Source organism: Heteronotia binoei, chromosome 14, assembly GCF_032191835.1.
Source record: "Heteronotia binoei isolate CCM8104 ecotype False Entrance Well chromosome 14, APGP_CSIRO_Hbin_v1, whole genome shotgun sequence".
In the NCBI taxonomy this organism is placed as follows: Eukaryota; Metazoa; Chordata; class Lepidosauria; order Squamata; family Gekkonidae; genus Heteronotia; species Heteronotia binoei.
In genome coordinates, this window is record NC_083236.1 from 2083180 (window position 1) to 2103420 (window position 20241).

At 48.7% G+C, this 20241-nt stretch overlaps 1 protein-coding gene across 1 annotated transcript in view; it reads left to right on the forward strand.

Annotated features, from left to right (window-relative positions):
• GABBR2 (gamma-aminobutyric acid type B receptor subunit 2) overlaps positions 1 to 20241 on the forward strand; it is an 824150-nt gene that overhangs the window by 522269 nt on the left and 281640 nt on the right. Inside the window, exons 9-10 of the mRNA XM_060254061.1 lie at positions 6396 to 6476; positions 18272 to 18422. Coding sequence (XP_060110044.1) covers positions 6396 to 6476; positions 18272 to 18422 — 232 coding nt within the window. The remainder of the gene's footprint in view (positions 1 to 6395; positions 6477 to 18271; positions 18423 to 20241) is intronic.

Below are 20241 nucleotides of genomic sequence, written 5' to 3' on the forward strand. Positions count from 1 at the left end.
CTGGGCCTGGCGGCAGCAGCAGCCCCACCACCTAGACGGCTCACAGGGCCTAGCTGCTGGCAACTGGGAGGCTCTCCAGAGACTGTGGGGAGCCAATTGGGGGAGGGGGGAGAGGGTTGCCGATCAGCAGCTGTGAAGCGCCGAATCATCAAGACCATTGTAGGGTGGGGGGCGGCGGGACTTGGAGGTCAGACGTTGTGCAGCTCTCAGCCTCCAAGACCGGTGTGTGTGGGGAGACAGTCTGGAGACCCACCTCCAAGGCTTTGGGTCGAGAGCTGTTCTGGGCATGGAGCATCTTCCCAACCTTGCAGCTGCTGTGACTGGCAACATGAGGAGGAGGAGGAAGAAGGAGACTGAAGAAGAATAAGGAGGTTTGGTTTTATACCCCAAAGGTGTCTTGGAGCACCTTCCAATCTCCTTCCAATCCTCTTCCCACAACAGACCCCCTGTGAGGTAGGTGGGGCTGAGAGAGCTCAGAGAGAGCTGTGGCTGACCCACAGTCACCCAGCAGCTGCATGTGGAGAAGTGGGGGGGAATCAGACCTGGTTCTCCAGATTAGAGTCCACCACTTTTAACCACTACATCAAACTGATTGATAGGTTGAAATACAGGGGGATGGGCGGAATGGGGTTGGGGGGCAAAAGAGATGAGGGAAAGGGGTGAGAAAGAGGGGGGCGATGGTTGAAGGAGGGGGAAGGAGTGCAACCTTGCCACAAGTTGCTTGCAGGTCCCCACTTGTACATTCTAACACAGATTGTATTATTTAAGAGCAATTACAATTTTAGTTGCATTGTTTCCTTCTTTCAACAATTCTTCAAAATGCTCCAATTTCATGATGTAATTATAATCAAAATATAACAATTCAGAAAATCTGCTGCTCCCCCCCTCCTAGTTGGATACCCATGGCTAAAGAAATGAATCCCATAGAGACACCACAGACAGCCTACTCTCTGGATGAATATTTTTATTTTACAGTAACCTTGGAATTACTTTATTTCTAACAGCAGACTAGAAGTTTTCTTACTGCATGCCAGAGAATGCCAGCGGACTGTTTGGGAATGAATGCTCTAGCTAAATGACAACTTCTCAATATCACTTCTCAGTCATTACTTCCCCCCCCCCTGAGAATCCTATTGGATGAGGCAATAGATGCTGCCTGTTAGAACTGCGATTCCCAGGGTGACTCCTATGCAAGAGAGTTCATTGGCTGCCTTGTGATGCCTGACTGCGCTGCTTATATCCTCCAGTCCATTCAGCAAGAATGGAAGACTATAAAAAGTAAATAACAATAATAAATAGTAATAGTGATTTGCAATTACTGTTCTACGTGTCCCGTTCCTCAAGAGAAATAAAAGAGCCATAAGAGGAGTCTGCTGGATCAGACCAGTAGTCCGCCTAGACCAGACTCCTGTTTCACACTGTGGTCAACAAATTTTCTGGAGGGCAAGCAGGACATAGAGGCCAAGGCCTTCCCCTGCTGCCGCCTACCAGGACTGGCATTCAGAGGTTTGCTGCCTCTAGAGATGAAGGCTCCCTTCAGTCACTGTTAGGGATGGGCACAAACTGGGGGAATGGAGTTTGATTTCTGATGTGTCATGTTTTCAAACCATGGACCATCATAGATTTTTAGCCACCTCACAAATTATTTCAGTCCCTGAGGTTCATAAGGTGGTACAGCAGTCCCCATCCCCCCCCCCCCCGAGACACCAAACTGGCAGGGGATCTCCAGCTGGCTCTCTTCTCCCAAGTTACAGCCCCCCAAAGAAGGTGCCCACAGGAAACTGCTTTCAGGAGAAATGACCACCTCCATGAACAGTTTGAAAGTATGTAGAAAGTTTGTGCCAGGTGACCTGCCATGAACTTGACTTTGCAAAGCATGAACCAGCCCAAAGTCATCGTGAACTTTAGGTTGTGAGCCAGTTCATGCCCATCCCCAGTCACCATGGCTGATACCCATTGATGGACCATTCCTCCGTCTAACTTGTTGAAACTGTGATAGTGTCCATTGCTATCTTTTGCTCTCCCCCCCAACCCCGGACAATATTATACATGCAATGCTAGCCATTTAAGTGGATTTGGTACAAAAATGAGTAAACGTTAACATGGGCTAGGATCAAGATGGCAGTATAGGATTCTTCCATATGTGCTTCTGTGCTTCTGAGCACTTCCTAGTGGGAACACACTTCCTCTGCCACTAGAGATGCCACTCCTCAAATTCAGGGGCCTTTAGAGGTGGCTTCCGGTGCAACAGAGGAAGTTACAGTGGGAAGTTACAGAAGAAGCAGTGGTGTGTGTTTAAGGATGCCAGCCAGTCTGAAGAAAAAACATGACCTGTCCCTTTAATAGAGGCTTAACGAGATGTTACTAGCCTCCATGCAATTAAAAGCTTCAGCTGCCCTTTCCCACACATTATACTTCTATTAAAGGGCAATCCCAGGTGTGGACTTAGAACTGCTTGAATATACCTACAGGGATTCTTTAAATCCCAGACAAACTGGAAACCTAGCTATGTGCTGTAATGTCTGACATGTCATAACAAGCAGATGCCACAGGAATTCTCTTCCCAGGAATGCCACTATGGAACCCATGAACACACTTCAGTTCCCCCCGTGTGGCAGACAGTGATTCCAGGGGTCTGTTTGAATGAAGTGGGGAAAATGGTGTGAGAGGAAGAGGGCTAAGTACCCTCTCCCGGTACACCATGATCTGTAAAGAAAATGGTTTCTTACCAAGTCCTGTCTGTGCAAAAATCTTTGGTTCAGGCTAGAGGCCTGCAAATTCTTTCCCAGAGAGATTCAGAGACAAACAGTTGGCATGCCCTTGCAGCATAAAATAGAGGAGGGAGTACTACCCTCACCTTGGTCTCCCAGTTAATAAATATCAAGGCCTTAAGACATGATTTGCACCTGGGAACAGAGGCAAAATAATCTGCAATAAATTTTGTTCCCATTCCCCCGTAAATCTTGTGACTAGCAACTCAGAGAGAGAGAGTTACATCACCTTTCAGATTTCTGATTGGTCCAATCAGGCCTGGGGCCCTTCAGAATTCTATAGATATAAGAGCCTATAGATATAAAAGCCTAACCATATTGAGGGTGACTCACCTACCCTCCCTTTGGCTGAGCCATGTGTTGCTCAGAGAGCATCCCCACCCTCCAACCCCAGGACAGACAAGGATTGGGCCTCTAGGGAAACTACTAGACAGCTTGGTTCTGTCAGTAAAAGGCAAAGGGGAGGAGGCCCTTTACAGACCTATTTTGGCCTTTGAAGGAGAATTCATTGAGACCAGTTCTGACTAGGGCTGCCAGCTCCAGGTTGGTGGGAAATTCCTGGAGGTTTTGTGGGGAGGCCTCAGCTGAATACAGAGTTTGGGGAGGGGAGAGACCTCAGCTGAATACAGTGCAATAGAGTCCATCCTCCAAAGCTCAAGAGAGATCTGTTGTCTGGAGCTCAGTTGTGATAACAGGAGGAATTCAAGCTTCACCTGGAGGTTAAGGAAAGCACAACTAAAGGTTGGCTGCCTTAGGCCTGACAGCACCCTCTGGGTGACTTGATCCCACCTGACTGAATGGTGTGACTTAGCCAGGCCTGGCTGCTTGCTCCTGTTCAGCAACAGCCAGTTCATTGTAGCAGCGCTTCAGAGCAGAGTCTGCCAGACCCAGGTTCTTGCTGTGGAAGCTGACTGGGTGATTTTGGACCAGTTATAGACTAACCTACCTCACAGAGTTGTTGTGTAGCTCAAAAGGGAGAGGAGAATGATGTAAGCTGCTTTGGAGAAAGACAGTGCTTTTCCTAGGTAGTGGCTGCAGGGATTGGGGAGGAGCTGGAAAGCTGAAGTCAGAGGGGCAACTTAAAGGTAAGCTGATGGTTGGCTGGGAAGGAGATAGCGTTGCCAGCCAACTCCAGGTTGGGAAATTTCTGGATATTTGAGGGGTGGAGCCTGGAGAGGTTAGGGTTTGAGGAGGGATGGGACCTCAGAGAGGTACAATGCCGTAGACACCACTGTAAGCCAAAATGCCCTCAAAACTGAGGTTGGGGAATTGTCAGGTGGGCACCTGGCTTAATCTTTTTATCTCTGTATACAGGATACACGTCCAGAAATTAATGCTTAAATTTACAAGGGACACTAATTAAGTATAAACAATTAGAATTTATTCCAGAAAAATATAGGCTTACATACAAGACAAATAATTTACAAAACACACATACAGTCCTAAGAAAAATAGAGAGAGATATAGAGACAACACATGGATAGACAAACAGGGTGATAATTACCGATCATAGTCTTCAAGGAAGGCTCCAATGGTGACGAAAGAGGACGGGGGAAATAGGACCCTCAACTGATCAGGAATCGGGGATGGATCTAGACAGCGGAACTGGGGTACTGCTAGATGCACACATGTGGGGAGCTGTGTCACAGGTTATAAAGACTACCTTGAGCCCTTAGGGGATGGGAGGAAAAATGGGAGGCTCTGCAGTGACCAAAAGGGCTGGACTTCTGCAGTAGCCGATAGCAAGTTAATTGGTGGCACCTAATTGGGTACCCATTACTGACCAATGAACAAGCTTGGGCCCTGGTTACCTGATCGGACTTCCAGATAACAATGAGCTAGGGTGGGGAAGCTCCAGGATGACCATTGGGGAAAAGAATAGGGGAAATCACTGGGTGAGGGGGTACTTAAGACTATTAACTTATCTAAAAAGATGACAATAGATGGCCAAATTGCTACCTAAGGTAACACCCGGTTTACACAAAGGAACTTGGCTCACTGAAGATGGTCTTCCTCTTCTTTAGTCTTCTTCTTTGCACCAGTCTTTGTCCTAAGTTCCGTTTGGACAAAGGCTTAGGTGGTCCGGCAGGATCCATGCCTAAGCTTGATGGCCTCATGGATGGGTGACATCTGTTGAGTACGTGAGCCTCCCGCTTTGCTGAAATGGAGTCTGGCACTGCATGAAGATAGCTGGTGTTAGCCTCCCAAAGTAAATTCTATGGTCAAGGCTGAAAACCGCATGGCTTGGATAGCTCCTAGCGGCGCACCTTCTTCTGCTCCAACGATAGAGATGGTGTTTGCACAAAGCGATGGGAAACCATCCGTTCTCCTTGCTAGCACTCCTCCAGAAACACAGAGTGCTCTTTTAGCATTGTGGCTGTTAGTACTCATAAGTCCTTTCCAGTCTGGCAGCCAAATCCACGTTTTCCTAGCAGATGTGTGTGAGTTCAGTCTCCAGGCACCCTGGAAACCAGGCGGGTGACTACGATGTTCTGAATATTAGGGGTATTTTCTTACACCCCCCCCCCCCAAACCAGCCATTTCCTCCTGGGGAACCATTCTTGCCAATCTCCATTTGAGGGCTGGAGATCACTAAGAATTACAACTGCTCTCCAGATGGCAGAAATCACTTCTTCTGGAGGAGAAGGCTGCTTTGCAGGGTAGTCTCTGTGTCATTATACCCTGCTGAAGTTGCTTTCCTCCTGCTTTGGTCCACACTTTAGAGAAAGACTGTCCTTTTCCGAGGTAGAGGCTGCAGGGAGGGGAGTTTCTCTAGCCTTCCTATTCTGCTGTCTCTCCCCCTCCTTCCAGTTTGTAGACCTGATGGGCAGCCAGTGCTGTTTAGCAAGCTTCTAAGTGAGGTCTTTGGATTAGATGTTGGAGTCCTTTGGGTGAAGTGATTATTTGTTTAATTACTGTCTGGGCTTTCCATTGTTGTTTGTTCCTTTGAATCTTCTCTTTATGCTTTCTGAATCTGCTGGGGCTATATCATGAGAGAACTGAAATTATTGTCAGGACTGCTGCCCACAGTCCTGCACAAGGCGTGGTTGGCTGCTGGTCTTCCGGGGAGTTGCTGGGGAGCTGTAGAGTGTGGGGAGTTGTTTTGGGCTTCGTTCCTCGGATGTAGCCTGGTCCAGGCTTCTGAGTCTTGAAGGTAAATTCGTAATGCTGGGATTCAGTTGTTCTCCAAGAATTTGAGATGGTGACTTGGATGCCAAGCAGCCCTTCCGTAGGGGCACGGACTTCCATCTGTGGAGTGATCCTTCAAGCACCCTGAAGGCAACTTCCTCAACTTCAGACTACAGCCTGGAACATGCTGTTTTGAGAGGCATCAGGAAATTGTGACATGAGGGGGGAGATAATAAAACCTGTGGCCAGAAATCTTTCCACCTAGATATGCTGCTGCGTATGCATCCAGTGTTTGGCTTCATGATATTGAACATTGTAGTACCAAAGATGCTTTCAGACCTTTCTACATGCCAGGTTCCATTTAGCCTCCCTGAGACACTTCATATGTTACCTTGACTGTAAGTGTAGGAACAGTGAAAGGCAAATATAGTAGCTCTTAGAAATGAAGTGTGTGTGAACTGACATAAATAATCCCTTTTGTTTGTTTCTCTGCAGACAAACGGGAAGTGAAGGTGGGAGAATATAATGCGGTAGCTGATACACTGGAAATCATCAACAACTCCATCAAGTTCCAAGGTAAGGCAGAAAGAGGCCTGAGAGAAGAGTCTCTATAATATAAGTTGGCTGTATAATTTTTAGATCACATGCAAGAAGCAGAAATGTTTCTCTTCCCCTCGTGGAAAACTGACTCAAAGAATTCCTGTTGTGCAGCTTATAGTGAGGAGTAACAGCTTGTACAGATGGCATGCGTGGAGATGGCTGCTTCTCAAAGTGTTACAGTGGTAAAGTGTTGTGAGAGGGATCTTTTAAATCTTATGCAGGGAATAGCATTTCCGGGGGTAAAGGTTGGGACCAATACTCCCTCTAAACTGTGGAGTCTTGTGAGCAAAAATTCTACTTTGTAAGCTACTGGCATGAAAGTTATGAGTTACTGCATAATTTAGTTTGCTTAGGGCCATTTTTCCTGAGCCAAAACAAAAATATGTGAGCTGGAGGCTAAAAAATTGTGAGCAAGCTCACACCAATTCATTTTAGAAGGAACACTGGTTTGAACACCAGATCATATAATTTGATTAGTCTTGTATTGATCCATAAAATTTAACAAGAATTTTATCTTCCTTTAATCATGTGAGAAATTTTTCAGAATGCACCCCAGCACAGAGAAATTATCCGAGGATACAGATTAATCTAACCTAGATTAATATGGTAATCCAGCATAAAACAGAACAAAGTTTGAGTCCAGTGGCACCTTTAAGGCCAACAAAGTTTATAAGGGAGAACTGAGTGACTTCGCATGCATAGTAAGATAAGAACCAGATATATCTGTTAAAGCCCAGGGATTCCATTATTCTGAGTGTTGTAATAACTTTAAATTCACAATCTCCTGTTTCGTTCTGTTTCTGAAATGTTTTTGAATAAAGTATTTACTTTGAGGTTTCGCCACACACACACACACACACTGAGTGCTTTGGGAGGTTGAAATGTTTCCCTACAGGTTTCTCAGTTTTGTGATTCTTGATGTCAGTTTTGTGTACATTTATCCTTTGGTATAGGATTTGACCTGTTTGCCCTATATAGAGAACTGAAGGGCATTGGTGGCATTTAATAGCATATACAGTGGGCCCCATGGCGCAGAGTGGTAAGCTGCAGTACTGCAGTTCAAGCTCTGCTCACAACCTGAGTTCAATCCTGGCAGAAGCTGGGTTCAGGTAACCGGCTCATGGTTGACTTGGCCTTCTGAGGTCAGTAAATGAGTACCCAGCTTGCTGGGGGGAAGTGTAAATGACTGGGGAAGGCAATGGTAAGCCAACCCATAAAAAGTCTGTCATGAAAACTGTTGTGTCTTGCATTTCAGTCCTGAAATTACAACACAGCAGACGCCACGGAGGTGACCAGTGGTATTCCACTGGTCCCCAGATGTAGCTCCGCAAATACGCTCCACCAATCAAGATCTGTGGCGGGAAGTTTAACTGGCCAGGATTGGACCTGGCTAGACTGAGGGTTGTTCCGGGGTATGTATATAATCGGGACCCGGCCTGCGTTGCCTCGCCTTGTGATGTACTCGCTAATAAAGCATGTTGCCTTCAACACGTCTCATCACTCAGTACATTACAGTGGCAAGGAGGATGGGATTCTAGCCAGGTAACTCCCCAAGCGGGACTTCGCTGACACGGCCAGAGACGAGGAAGGCACGCATTCAAGGGAGACGGAAGCGCCCGCCGCCGCCATGGCTAACCCAAGTGGGATGACGGGCCACCTTGCAGAGTTCAACCCCGCCAACCCCGATAGGTGGGAGACCTACACGGAGCAGGTCGACTGCTACCTACGAGCGAACATGATTACAGACAGCAGCCGTAAGAGAGACGTGCTCCTGAGTGTCTGCGGGGAGGCCACATTTGAGATTGCAAAGTGTCTCTTGGCCCCCGCGAAGATCACGGAGAAAACGTACAAGGAGATAGTCAGACTCCTGACCGGGCACTTCTTGCCCCAGCCTTCCATCATTGCCCGCCGATTCCTCTTCCACAAGAGGGATCAAGGGGCGGGAGAGACAGCCGCCATCTACCTGGCCGCCCTCTGCCAAATCGCGGGGAACTGCAGCTTCGACAAGCTGGATGAAGCCCTGAGGGATCACTTCATCTGGGGCCTCCGAGATGAAAGACTGCAGCAAAAGCTCTTCACAAAGGAAGAGCTCACCCTCCAACTCACCTTCAATGAAGCCATTGTGTTCGAGAAAGCAACCAAAGCTTACAACAACCCGCAAGTGGAAGCCGTCCACCAGGAGGAGATTTCACCAGGCAATCCAGAGGAGGAGAAGGCAAACCAGCTATGTTGCCAACCAGGAATGGGGCCGAGAGTGCCCACTCAGCCACGAGCGACAGAGAGACCAGCCAACACCAAGTGCGCCAGCTGTGGGGATCCACACAAGCACCGGGACTGTCCCTATCGCAACGTGGACTGCAGGAATTGCGGAAGAGTGGGCCACATAGCGCGGGCTTGCCGGGCCAAGGCCACTCACAGATGCCAGTCCACCAACCACAACTCGACCGATGCCTACTCGACCGCATCGACTAGCCTGCAGATAATGAACTTGCCCCTCACCACCCCAGATAAGGTCAGGGTGTTGGTCCTAATCGAGGGTGCTCCATGCCTAATGGAGCTGGACTCGGGCTCCTCCATCTCCATAATTTCGAAGGAGTCTCTAAAAAAACTTTGTCCCCGTATCCGGCCCCGGCTGTGACCGGCGGACTTCATACTGCAGGACTTCCAAAAAAACCCTGTACAGATTTTGGGTTGGGCCACTGTAAGGGTAAGAACTTTAAGGGCAAGCTGGGCATTCTCGTGCTCAAACGCCAGCTCACCACATTACTGGGGCTGGCCTGGTTTCGACCGCTGGGTATTCAAATAGTGGGGGTGCAGCAGATGCGAACGCAAAATTTTGATCACGTGTGCTGGGAATTCCCGGAAGTGTTTGATGGGTCCCTGGGGTGCTACGAGGGGCCTCCCATCACCTTACCCCTTGATCCCCACATGAGACCGATAAGGCTGAAGGCCAGGCGAGTTCCATTTGCTCTTAAACCAAAAATAGAAGCGGAGCTGGACCTCCTCATGGCCCAGGGAGTGCTAGAACTGGTATCCTATGCTCCATGGGAAACACCCATAGTCACTCCAGTGAAGCCGAATGGAGATGTGTGCATATGCTCTGATTACAAGTGCACAATAAATAAGGCACTTCAGGACAACCCATACCCCGTTCCGCTGGTCAGCCATGTACTGGCAGCCCTAGCAAGCTCTAAGGTTTTTGGGAAACTGGACTTGGCCCAGGCGTACCAGCAACTCCCAGTGGACGCCGAGACAGCAGAAGCCCAGACCATTGTGAATCACAGGGGAGCTTTTCGGGTGTGGCAGTTGCAATTTGGGGTTAGTGTGGCTCCAGGGATTTTTCAGAGCATTATGGATTCTCTTCTCAAAGGGATCCCTGTGTCAGAACTTGTAACTGTTATGTATGCTGATCTTAGGAGTGTTAGCCTAACCGACCCCATATTGGAACTGCTCACTAATCCCATGCTTTTGCAGCCAGGACTACTAACCCAAATGCCTTGCATATCAAACAAATTGTAACCATTGAAGGGTGACAGATAACTGCTGGGAACCATCTGCAGGTGTCCTTTGAAGCTAGCCTGCCCGGACACCACAGCACAGTCCTTCCTCCTCCACAGAGATAAGGGTCCCTGGGAACAGACAACTGTCTCCTAGAGTGTGAGAAATGGCTTTATTGTTGCTGCTACAACCGCATAAATAATGTATCAATCGCCAGACTCCTTATCAGAGTCAATTTGAGCTTTCCCTGAACACAGTTCTCAATAAACGTCTTATACTTTTGCAACAAAGTAACGAGTCTTTTTGAAGTTCTTCAAGTTCTGACACCCTGGAGTGCAACCGTTTTTTGATGATGTTTTGATCGCCGCCCCGGACGCTGACGAGTTCAGCAGCAGTCTGCGTTGAGGTACTCCGCCGTTTCTGGACGGCGGGACTTAAAGTAAAGCGGAAGAAGTGTTCCCTCGGGGTGTCGAGGGTAGAGTTCTTGGGGTTTGCAGTAGACGCCGTGGGAATCCACCCGACGGCCGACAAGACCAGAGCTATTGTCCACGCCCCGGCCCCCACGTGCAAGACGAAGTTACAAAGTTTCTTAGATTATTAAATTTTTATCATTCATTTTTGCCCCACAAAGCGGCCATCGCAGAACCCCTTCATAGGCTCCTTGATAAAAATGCCCCATGGGTCTGGGAAAAGAAGCAGGCCGCCACTTTTCAGGCAGTCAAGGACCTCCCTAGTTTACAATGATGTGCTCTACCATTTTGACGAATCCTTAACAGTGATTCTGGCTTGCAATGCTTCCCCGTACAGGCTGGGTGGCGTTCTGGGGCACCAACTCCCGGATGGGAGGGAGGTTCCCGTGGCCTATTATTCGAGAACCCTGACCCCGCGGAGTGCAACTATGCCCAGATAGACAAGGAGGCCTTGGCAATAGTGGTGGGTGTGCATAAATTCAACCACTACCTGTACAGTAGGCGTTTCACGATTGCCACAGACCATAAGCCGCTACTGGGCCTCCTCGCCCCAGACCGCCAGACACAGCAAATTCTGTCACAGCGCGTCCTGCAGTGGAACCAGTTCCTCAACTCGTACACATATGCCCTGGTCCACCGCCCCAGCAAAGTTATGGGACACGCGGACGCCCTCAGCCCCCTGTGTCAGAACTTGAAGAACTTCAAACGAGGCCCAGGACTTCGTTACAAAGTATAGGCGTTTATTGAGAACTAAGTTCATGAAGGCACAGAATAACTCTGATAACGGGTTTAGCATTGGTTACAACTTTATGCGGTTGTTACAGAAACAATAAAGTCAGTTCTCACACTTCCAGAGACACTTGTCTGTTCCCAGAGTCTGTTATCAGTAAAGGGAGGAAGGAGTCCTGCTGCAATGTCCTGGGCAGCTGTTTTCAAAGGACACCTGCAGATGATTCCCAGAGGCTATCTGTCATTCCTTCAGTGGTTACAGTTTGTTTGAAATGCAAAGCACTTTGATTAGTGGCCTAGCTACAAGTACACAGGGTTAGTATCAGTTTACAAGATGGAGTCAGTTAGGCTAACATCGCTAAGCTTAGCAAGCATGAAAAGCACAAGTTCTGACATACTGCCCCCCCTAAGCTCTCGCTCGGGGCTTGTGCGGGTACAGTAGGTGGAATTTCTTGAGCAATTGCGGGGCTGACACGTCACTGGCCTTGACCCACTCATCGCAGCTTGGGGGAAAGTACTTCCATCTGATCAGGTAGTACAATACCCCATGCTGGACTCTGGAGTCCAAGATTTCCTGCACCTCATGGTGGCTCTGGCCCTTCACTTGAATAGGAGGTGGCTCTGGAGGGCGAGGGTGCCAAGACGTAGCTCCAGGATCTTTGCGAAGAAGGCTGCAATGAAAAACAGGGTGGATCTTACTAAACAGTTTGGGCAGCTCCAGTTCCACTGTTACCTCATTGATCACTCGCTTGATTTTGAACGGACCTAGGTATTTGTATGCTAGTTTTCGGCAAGCTTGTGGTAATGGGAGGTTTTTAGTCGAGAGGAATACCTTCTCCTCTTCTTTGAACGTCCATTGGGGGGAGTGCTTTTGATCAAAATGTTTCTTGTACTCCTCTTTTGCACTCTCCAGATTGTCCTGTATCACCTTCCACCCCTTGCGGATCCCTTCCCACCATTGCTGGCACGAGGTTGGTTCTGGTGCCCCGGCTGGTATGGCCAATAGCGGGAAGAGCTTGCCCTCATACCCATTGACTCTCTGGAAAGGGGAGGACTTGGTGGAGCTATGGAGACTATTATTGTACCCATACTCGGTGAAGGGCAGGAGCTCTACCCAATTGGTTTGTTGGTAGTTGACATAACACCTAAGGTATTGCTCCAGTAGCCCGTTCACCCTCTCTGTCTGTCCGTCTGTTTGTGGGTGGTAAGCGGAGCTGAGCCCCTGTTCCATGCCGGTGATTTTACAGAACTCCCGCCAGAAGTTGGCAACGAATTCTGGCCCGCGGTCACTAATTACCTTATCGGGGAACGAGTGGAGGCGGACCACATGGTGGAAGAATAAGTGGGCCAACTTCTTAGCGGTGGGCAGCTTTTTACATGGGATGAAGTGGGCCTGCTTGGAGAATGTGTCTACCACCACTAGGATTACTGTTTTCCCTTGGGAGGGTGGCAGTTCCACTATAAAGTCCATCGACACTACCGCCCAGGGCCTCGTCGCGGTGGGTAGCGGGCGCAAGAGCCCAGGCGGTTTCCCCCGCCTCCGTTTGGCCATGATGCAGGTTGGGCATGAGCTCACAAACTCTGACACATCTCTCTTTATTTGCGGCCACCAGAATTGTCTAGTTAATAAGTGCAGTGTTTTCACATAGCCGAAATGCCCCGCTAGGCGGCTGGAGTGGCATTGTGCCAGGACCTCCCCTCTTAGGCTCTTCGGCACATAGATCTTTCCGTTATAATACCAGAGTCCCCCCTCCCCCTTTTCTAGGCCCTCGGGTCTTTCCCCCCCTTCTGCTTTCGACTCCTTCACAAATCAATCGCTCCTTCTCTTTTGGCTCTGGGGACCCGGTTTTCTTTCCGGATCGAGTGGTGACTCCACCGGCTACTTGAGAGGGGAGAATAAGTGAATCGATCACCTCCTCTCTCTGGCTGTCATGCTGGGGCATGTGGGAGAGCGCGTCAGCCAGAAAATTCCTGGTGCCGGGGATGTGTTTTAACACAAAGTCAAATTTGGCGAAAAACCCCGCCCATCGAATTTGTTTAGCGATGAGCTTACGCCAGCCTGTTAGCGCTTCGAGGTTTTTATGATCTGTCCATATTTCGAAAGGGACCCGGGCTCCCCCCAGCCATGACCGCCAGGTTTTTAGGGCGAACGTGACCGCGAACGCCTCTTTGTCCCACACTGACCAGTTCCGCTGTTTGTTCGAGAATTTGCGGGAGATATACATGCAGGGCCTTAGCTGGGTCGTCCCCCCAGGGAATCGGGCCCTCTTCCCTCTCGAGTTCCAGGCCGTCCGCCCCGGCGCCGGTCACCAACGCCTTGTATCTTTCGTCCGCGGCGTCCATGAGCGTGGTGGACTTTCGCGGACTCCAGCTTCGCGGGGTGAAGACGAGCGTGGAGAAGTGCGCTGGGTCTTTCACCTTGTGTCTCACCGCCGTCACCCCCAGCTCTATCGGTCGCTCTTTTGGTGGGGTGCTGGAGCCTTTGCTGCCATCCAGCTAAGTTGCCAGTTCGGATAAGCTCCAAAATAAGGTTCAGAGTTATAATGTCAGAACTAAGCTTAGCAAGCATGAAAAGCACAAGTTCTGACACCCTGCTGCTGCCCTCTATGGACCCGGATCCCGCCCCCGCCCACCATGTGATGCTTATAGAGACTCTACCAGAGAGGCCCCTCCACGCTGCTGAGGTAGCTAGGGCCACAGGTAGAGACCACATCCTCGCACGCCTTTTAGACTGGGTGGGAAGGGGGTAGCCCGCGGGCAAACTGGACGCAGAATTCAGGACATTCGCATCACGCAGAGAACTGTCCATGTACAAGGGGTGCCTTCTCTGGAGTAGCAGGGTGGTGGTCCCCCCCCATTGCGGAAGCAAGTGCTGGAAGCCCTACACGAAACACACCCAGGAATAGTGCGCATGAAGGCCCTGGCACATAGCTATGTATGGTGGCCGAGGATGGACGAGGAGATAGAAGGGTGGATTCGAAGGTGCCAACCCTGCCAAGAGTCCCGACCTGATCCGCCCAGTGGTCCTGGTTACACCTAGACTTTGCGGGGCCATAGCAGGGCCAAATATTCTTTATCCTAGTCGATGCATACACCAAGTGGTTGGAAGTGATTCCCATAGCTCCAAACTCCACCATGGCGGCGGTCAGAGCCTTGCGAAGGGTCTTCTGCACTCATGGGATTCCCGATACCCTCATCACGGACAATGGGACCACTTTCACCTCCCAGGAATTTCAGGAGTTCTTGAATCGGTACCTCATCCAGCACATTCGGTCCGCCCCTTTCCATCCAGCCACCAACGGCCAAGCAGAGCGCATGGTGCGCACCACTAAAGAGGCCCTGGGTCGCATTGTACAGGGAGATTGGGATCACCGCTTGGCAGCCTTCCTATTTGATAACAGAATCACTCCCAACCCCGTCACCGAATTAAGCCCTGCCGAATTACTAATGGGGAGGAAGTTGATCACGAGGCTAGACAGGTTGCATCCTGACCGGGTTATAGACCTCCGCAATTCCCCCGAAACCAGGGAAGCCGCTAGGGGATTCTTTCCAGGGGATCCGGTATACGCAAATAATTTTGCAAGCGGGCCGGAGTGGTTAGCCGCCCGGGTGCTGCGGGTCACCGGGTCCTGCTCCTACGAGGTCTCATCGGAGGGGGGCCAGATCCTAAGGAGGCATATTGACCAGCTGCGCCGTTGCACACTGCCAGAAGAACCGACAGCGATCAGGGGAGCGGGAAGCGGGGGAGTACTAACAGCAACACCCCAGAAGCTGCCCAGCCTATGCTGGCCGCACCAACTATGCAGGCGGAAGAGCACCAGAGCGGAGGGAGCACCCCCCCCCCCAGAGAGGAGATTCCAGAACAGCAACAGGTGATGGACAGCCCTTTTCCGGCGTCACCCCACCACGAGGAACCAGCAGCCTTGCCAGCCACGGCGGCCGCTCCAACTCCCCAAATAACCCCGAGGAGTTCGACCCGGGAACGCAGGGCACCAGCCTACTTGAAAGACCTCATGTCTTGAACTAGGGGTGTTGTGTCTTGCATTTCAGTCCCGAAATTACAACACAGCGGACGCTACGGAGGTGACCAGTGGACTTCCACTGGTCACCTCCGTAGCGTCCGCTGTGTTGTAATTTCCGCAAATACGCTCCACCAATCAAGATCTGTGGCGGGAAGTTTAACTGGCCAGGATTGCACCTGGCCAGACTGAGGGTTGTTCCGGGGTATGTATATAATCGGGATCCGGCCCGCGTTGCCTTGCCTTGTGATGTACTCGCTAATAAAGCATGTTGCCTTCAACACGTCTCGTCACTCAGTACATTACAAAAACATTGTAAAAGCAACGTCACCCCAGAGTCAGAAACTACTGGTGCTTGCACAGAGGATTACCTTTACTTTAGAAGATGAACACTTCACATGAGTCTGAGATGGTGTAGTTGATATAGTTAGGTACAGTGACTGCGTTGTCTGAGTGTATGCAGCAGCAAAGTTGGCATCTGGGTTTATTGCAAGCTCTGGGTACCAGTTTCCACGTTCAAATTAGATTTTGTATTATTGTGGGTGAAGAGTTTTTTGAGACTGGGAGGTTGTCTGTGCACAAGAAAACATCTGTCCCCTCAGTACTTGTGAAAGAGAACTGTCATTATCCAGGAAAGGCTGTAAATTGTTGGTGATGCATTGAACTGTTTTGAGTTGAGAGCTGTGTGTGACCACTAGTGGTATTCTAACAAAATTTTATTCCAGTAGCACCTTTAAGACTAACAAAGATTAATTCTGGGTATAAGCTTTGTGTGTGTGTGTGCACTTCTTTTTCTGTTATTGCCTCTTTTGGGCCTGTCTTGCAACAGGTTTTCTCTGGGTACAATTCTGGCTTTGTTAATCTGTTTCTTGACTTCATCAGGGTGAGTATTTTAGTTTCAAAAAGATTTGTTGTAGATCTGCCAGGTAAGAATCTCTGTCTGTAGGACTGGAGCAGATGTGGCTGTAGCATAGATCCTGGCTGTATATAATGGATTGTTTGGTATGTTTAGGATGGTAGCAGGAGGCCTGTAAATACGTTTACAGTCAGTAGGTTTCCAATATAAGGTGGTGTCTTTGTGTCGACTGTGCATTTTTATAGTAATGTAACAACATAAATCCTTGAAGTCAACATGATATTACACAGCTCCTTGCAGCTTGCGTGATTGAAGCAATCTTGAGAACTGGAAATATTTTTGGACACTGACTGAAATTAACCATTGGAAAAAACCCCCCAAGATTTGAAATGGAACTGAATATAGTTTACATCTGTTCGATTTATCATGTATGATATTCAGGGTCCAGTGGAATAATCTAATGGTTCTTGCTATACATTTTCTGCTATTGTAAGTTTATTTTTATATTATAGTTTTGGGATGTTGTGTGTCGTAAGAACAGTAATATTCAAATACATAATTTTGATATAAGAAAAAAGACAAAAACATTGATGAAAAAGACAAAAAATAGCACACTTTAGTAGTATTATATATTTTATTGTCACATGGGAATTTATTGTTTTGTTTTGTTTTCTAAGCTTGTGCACTTTCCCTGTGGTTCCAGTTTTTTCTAGCTATTAAAAGAATACCTATAATTTCTAAACCACACGGGGAACTGACTTGCCATTTTCAAAAAAGAGATCATAGTTGCAATAGGAATATTTCTGGTTTTAAAAAGGTAAATTGTACCCCAATATCTTTAATATTTGAGTCTGAATATTTCCCCAAAATCCTTTTATTTGTGGGCAGCCACCAGGAATGAGAAAAGTGCCTATCAGGCCACAGCCATTCCAGCAGAGTAGGCTTCCCAACCCTCCCGCCCTGGCGGGGGACCCCAGGATTTCCACCCTCTTCCCCTGCTCCCCAAAAAAATGGAAGCGGGAGGAGGGGGAAAATGGCACCGGGGAGCATAGCGAGCCGCCCCATCCCGGAGCAGTCGAGGCCGCCGCCGCCCACCGCAGCTGCTCCTCCAAGATGGGCCCAGGCTGAGCCCATCTCGGAGGAGCAGCCAAGAGGCGGCAGCAGCGCAGGCAAAACCAGGGGAGGGCGGAGGCAGGCCGGAAGCATGGCGAGCCGCGAATCCGGGCCCTTCTAGGACCTGGACTTGCGGCTCGCCACACACCCGGCCTGCCTCTACCCCCCTCTCCGATTCCACCCCAGAGGCAGAGCGGAGCCGGCGAGGCCGCCGCGCCGCTGCTGCCCCCCCCCCCCCGCCCCATCGCAGCTGCTCCTCCAAGATGGGCTCAGCCTGAGCCCATCTCGGAGGAGCAGCCACGGCAAGTGGAGAAGAGGCGGCAGCTACGCAGTGGCGTCGCCCGCTCCGAGACGAGGCGGCTCGCCACGCTCCCCGGCGCCGTTTCCCCCCCTCCCCCTAGCTCCACCCCAGTGTCTCCTGGCTGCACCCCCAAAGTCTCCTGGCTCCACCCCCAAAGTCCCCAGATATTTCTGGGATTGGACTTGGCAACCCTACAGCAGAGAGGTGAGGCTTGAGGAAATGTATGGGCTATTCTTTGTGGGGTTAAGTGCCAACAAGATTATACTTTAAATAACTGAAATTTAACCATAAAAATATTAGAGTTGTTAGACAGGTTCCAGGTTAACCATGGTTAGTAAGGTTGTAGGTTAACAATGCAGTAATTCACAGCATAGTTAGGATTCTGAGTCCCTGAAGTTAGTGGGGTTAGAAGGCTGCACTGTAATGGGTGGGCCTCTGCAATGGAGGGATGCCAGCTGGCCAGGGGACTCCACGGAAAGTATGTGGTGGCAGAAAAGATGTTGCCGATCTTCATATTGTTCTGCAAAATGAAATAACTTAAAACAAAGTAGGCATTGAGAGAGCCTCTGCCGAAGGCCAAAGGCAGTGCAGGACTATGTGGACCACTGACTTGATGTGGTGGAGAAGAGCATCTTCTGCTTCTTGCCTTGTTTGTTACTCCACGTGATTCTTGCAGTAATCCCTTCATAAATACATAGCAGTAGGTTGGCAGCATTTTGGTGGGATCCGGTGGGGTTTTCACAGGAATGCTGAATGTCTTTGTTTTTCCTCTGGGCATGTTTTAGGCATAGAAGCACCAAAGGACAGAACAATTATCCAGAGTCAGCTCCGCAAGATCTCCTTGCCTCTCTACAGTATTCTTTCAGCGCTCACTATTCTGGGAATGATTATGGCCAGCGCCTTTTTGTTCTTCAACATCAAAAACCGAAATCAGAAGTAAGGAGGGCAGTCTCAATGGTTATGTTTCATCCTGTTCTCATTCTTTGTAAATCCTATAAATTAAGGAAATTAAAGATCATGAGAAGAAAATGTGCAGGATCCTGTCAAAAAGGAACCATTTTCAAGGCTAGAATCTTACGCACTAACCTGGGAGTGATTGAAATTAGCAGGACTTCTGTCAAAATATGGATCGCACTGAGCTCTGTGGCTAGGGTTGCCATTCCCCAGGTGGGAGCAGGGAATAAGGGTTACAATGAACCTCCAAAAAACCTGCTTCAAAATTAATGAACAATGCAAAAAATCCTTCACAACATTTTATAAATCTACAGAATTTCTATTAGACAAATCACAAGTAGTAAGACAATAAGGAACAAACACCCACACCACCAATCATTTAGAAACAAGTTAATGTCCAATATATTTATATAGGAGGGTGCAGGTGAAGATTCAAATGGTAAATCTTTCATACAGAGCACTGCTCCTAAAAGGTTGAGAACATGCTTGAAAAAGTCTTCTTTGGAGAGCCACGCTCCACAAACTTTCTCTTCTGTACAGCAAGGCACAGGAAGTAGAATGCGACGTGGTAGTACTCAATCCACGTTTCGCTACTGCTTCTACAAGCTTTTCAAAGAATAATTGCATCCAGTTTAAATGCTGTTGCTTACATTAGCATCCTTGTGGTTTGATCACTTTCCTGGAATTTCATGGATCTCCGAAGAAGACTTTTTCAAGCATGTTCTCAACCTTTTAGGAGCAGTGCTCCATATGAAAGACTTTACCATTTGAATCTTCACCTGCACCCTACTATTTAAATATATCGGACATTAACTTGTTTCTAAATGATTGGTGGTGTGGGTGTTTGTTCTTTATTGTCTTACTACTTGTGATTTGTCTAATAGAAATTCTGTAGATTTATAAAATGTTGTGAAGGATTTTTTGTATTGTTCATTAATTTTGGGGCTGGTTTTTGCAGAGGTTTGTTGTAACCCTTATTCCCTGCTCCTATATCCACATTGCTCTTTATTGGTTGCTCAATCCCCAGGTGGGGGTAGGGGATCCTCTGGTTGGGAGACCCTCCCCCTGCTTTAGGGTCATCAGAAAGGGGGGGGAGAGAAATGTCTGTTGGGCACTCCATTAGACTGATTCCCATAGGGTATAATGGAGAACTCTGATCCATGGCTCTCCCCAAAATATCTCCCAAGTTTCAAAAGGATTGGACTGGGGGGTCCAGTTCTGTGAACCCCCCAAAGAAGGTGCCCCTACCCTTCATGATTCCAAATGGAGGGAAGGCATTTAAAAGGAGTGCGGCCCCTTTAAATATGATAGCCAGAACTTTCTTTGGAGTTCAGTTGTGCTTGTTACACCCTCACTCCACCCCCAAAGTCTCTTGGCTCCACCCCTAAAGTCCCCAGGAATTTCTTGAGTCAGACCTGGCAACCCACTTTGTGGCCCTTTGATATTAGTGAAAGACTTGAACAGGGTTTTTTTTCATTGAAACCAGTCAGTCTTAAAAGTGCTTAACTTGGTCAGGATTGTGTCATTCACACACACACAAATCCCACTTAATTTATGCTAGTACATAATATCTTTTGTCTTGGAATGTTTGATTGAATCCTTTTATTGTGGGCCCAATGCTAAATGGTGATGGGAAAAGCAAGGCAACTCCCTGCCCTGAAATAAGGAGCCACAAACACACCCAGACAGGTTAAAACGGATAAAAGGAAGTACTTCTTCACCCAAAGGGTGATTAACATGTGGAATTCACTGCCACAGGAGGTGGTTGCGGCCACAAGCATAGCTACCTTCAAGAGGGGTT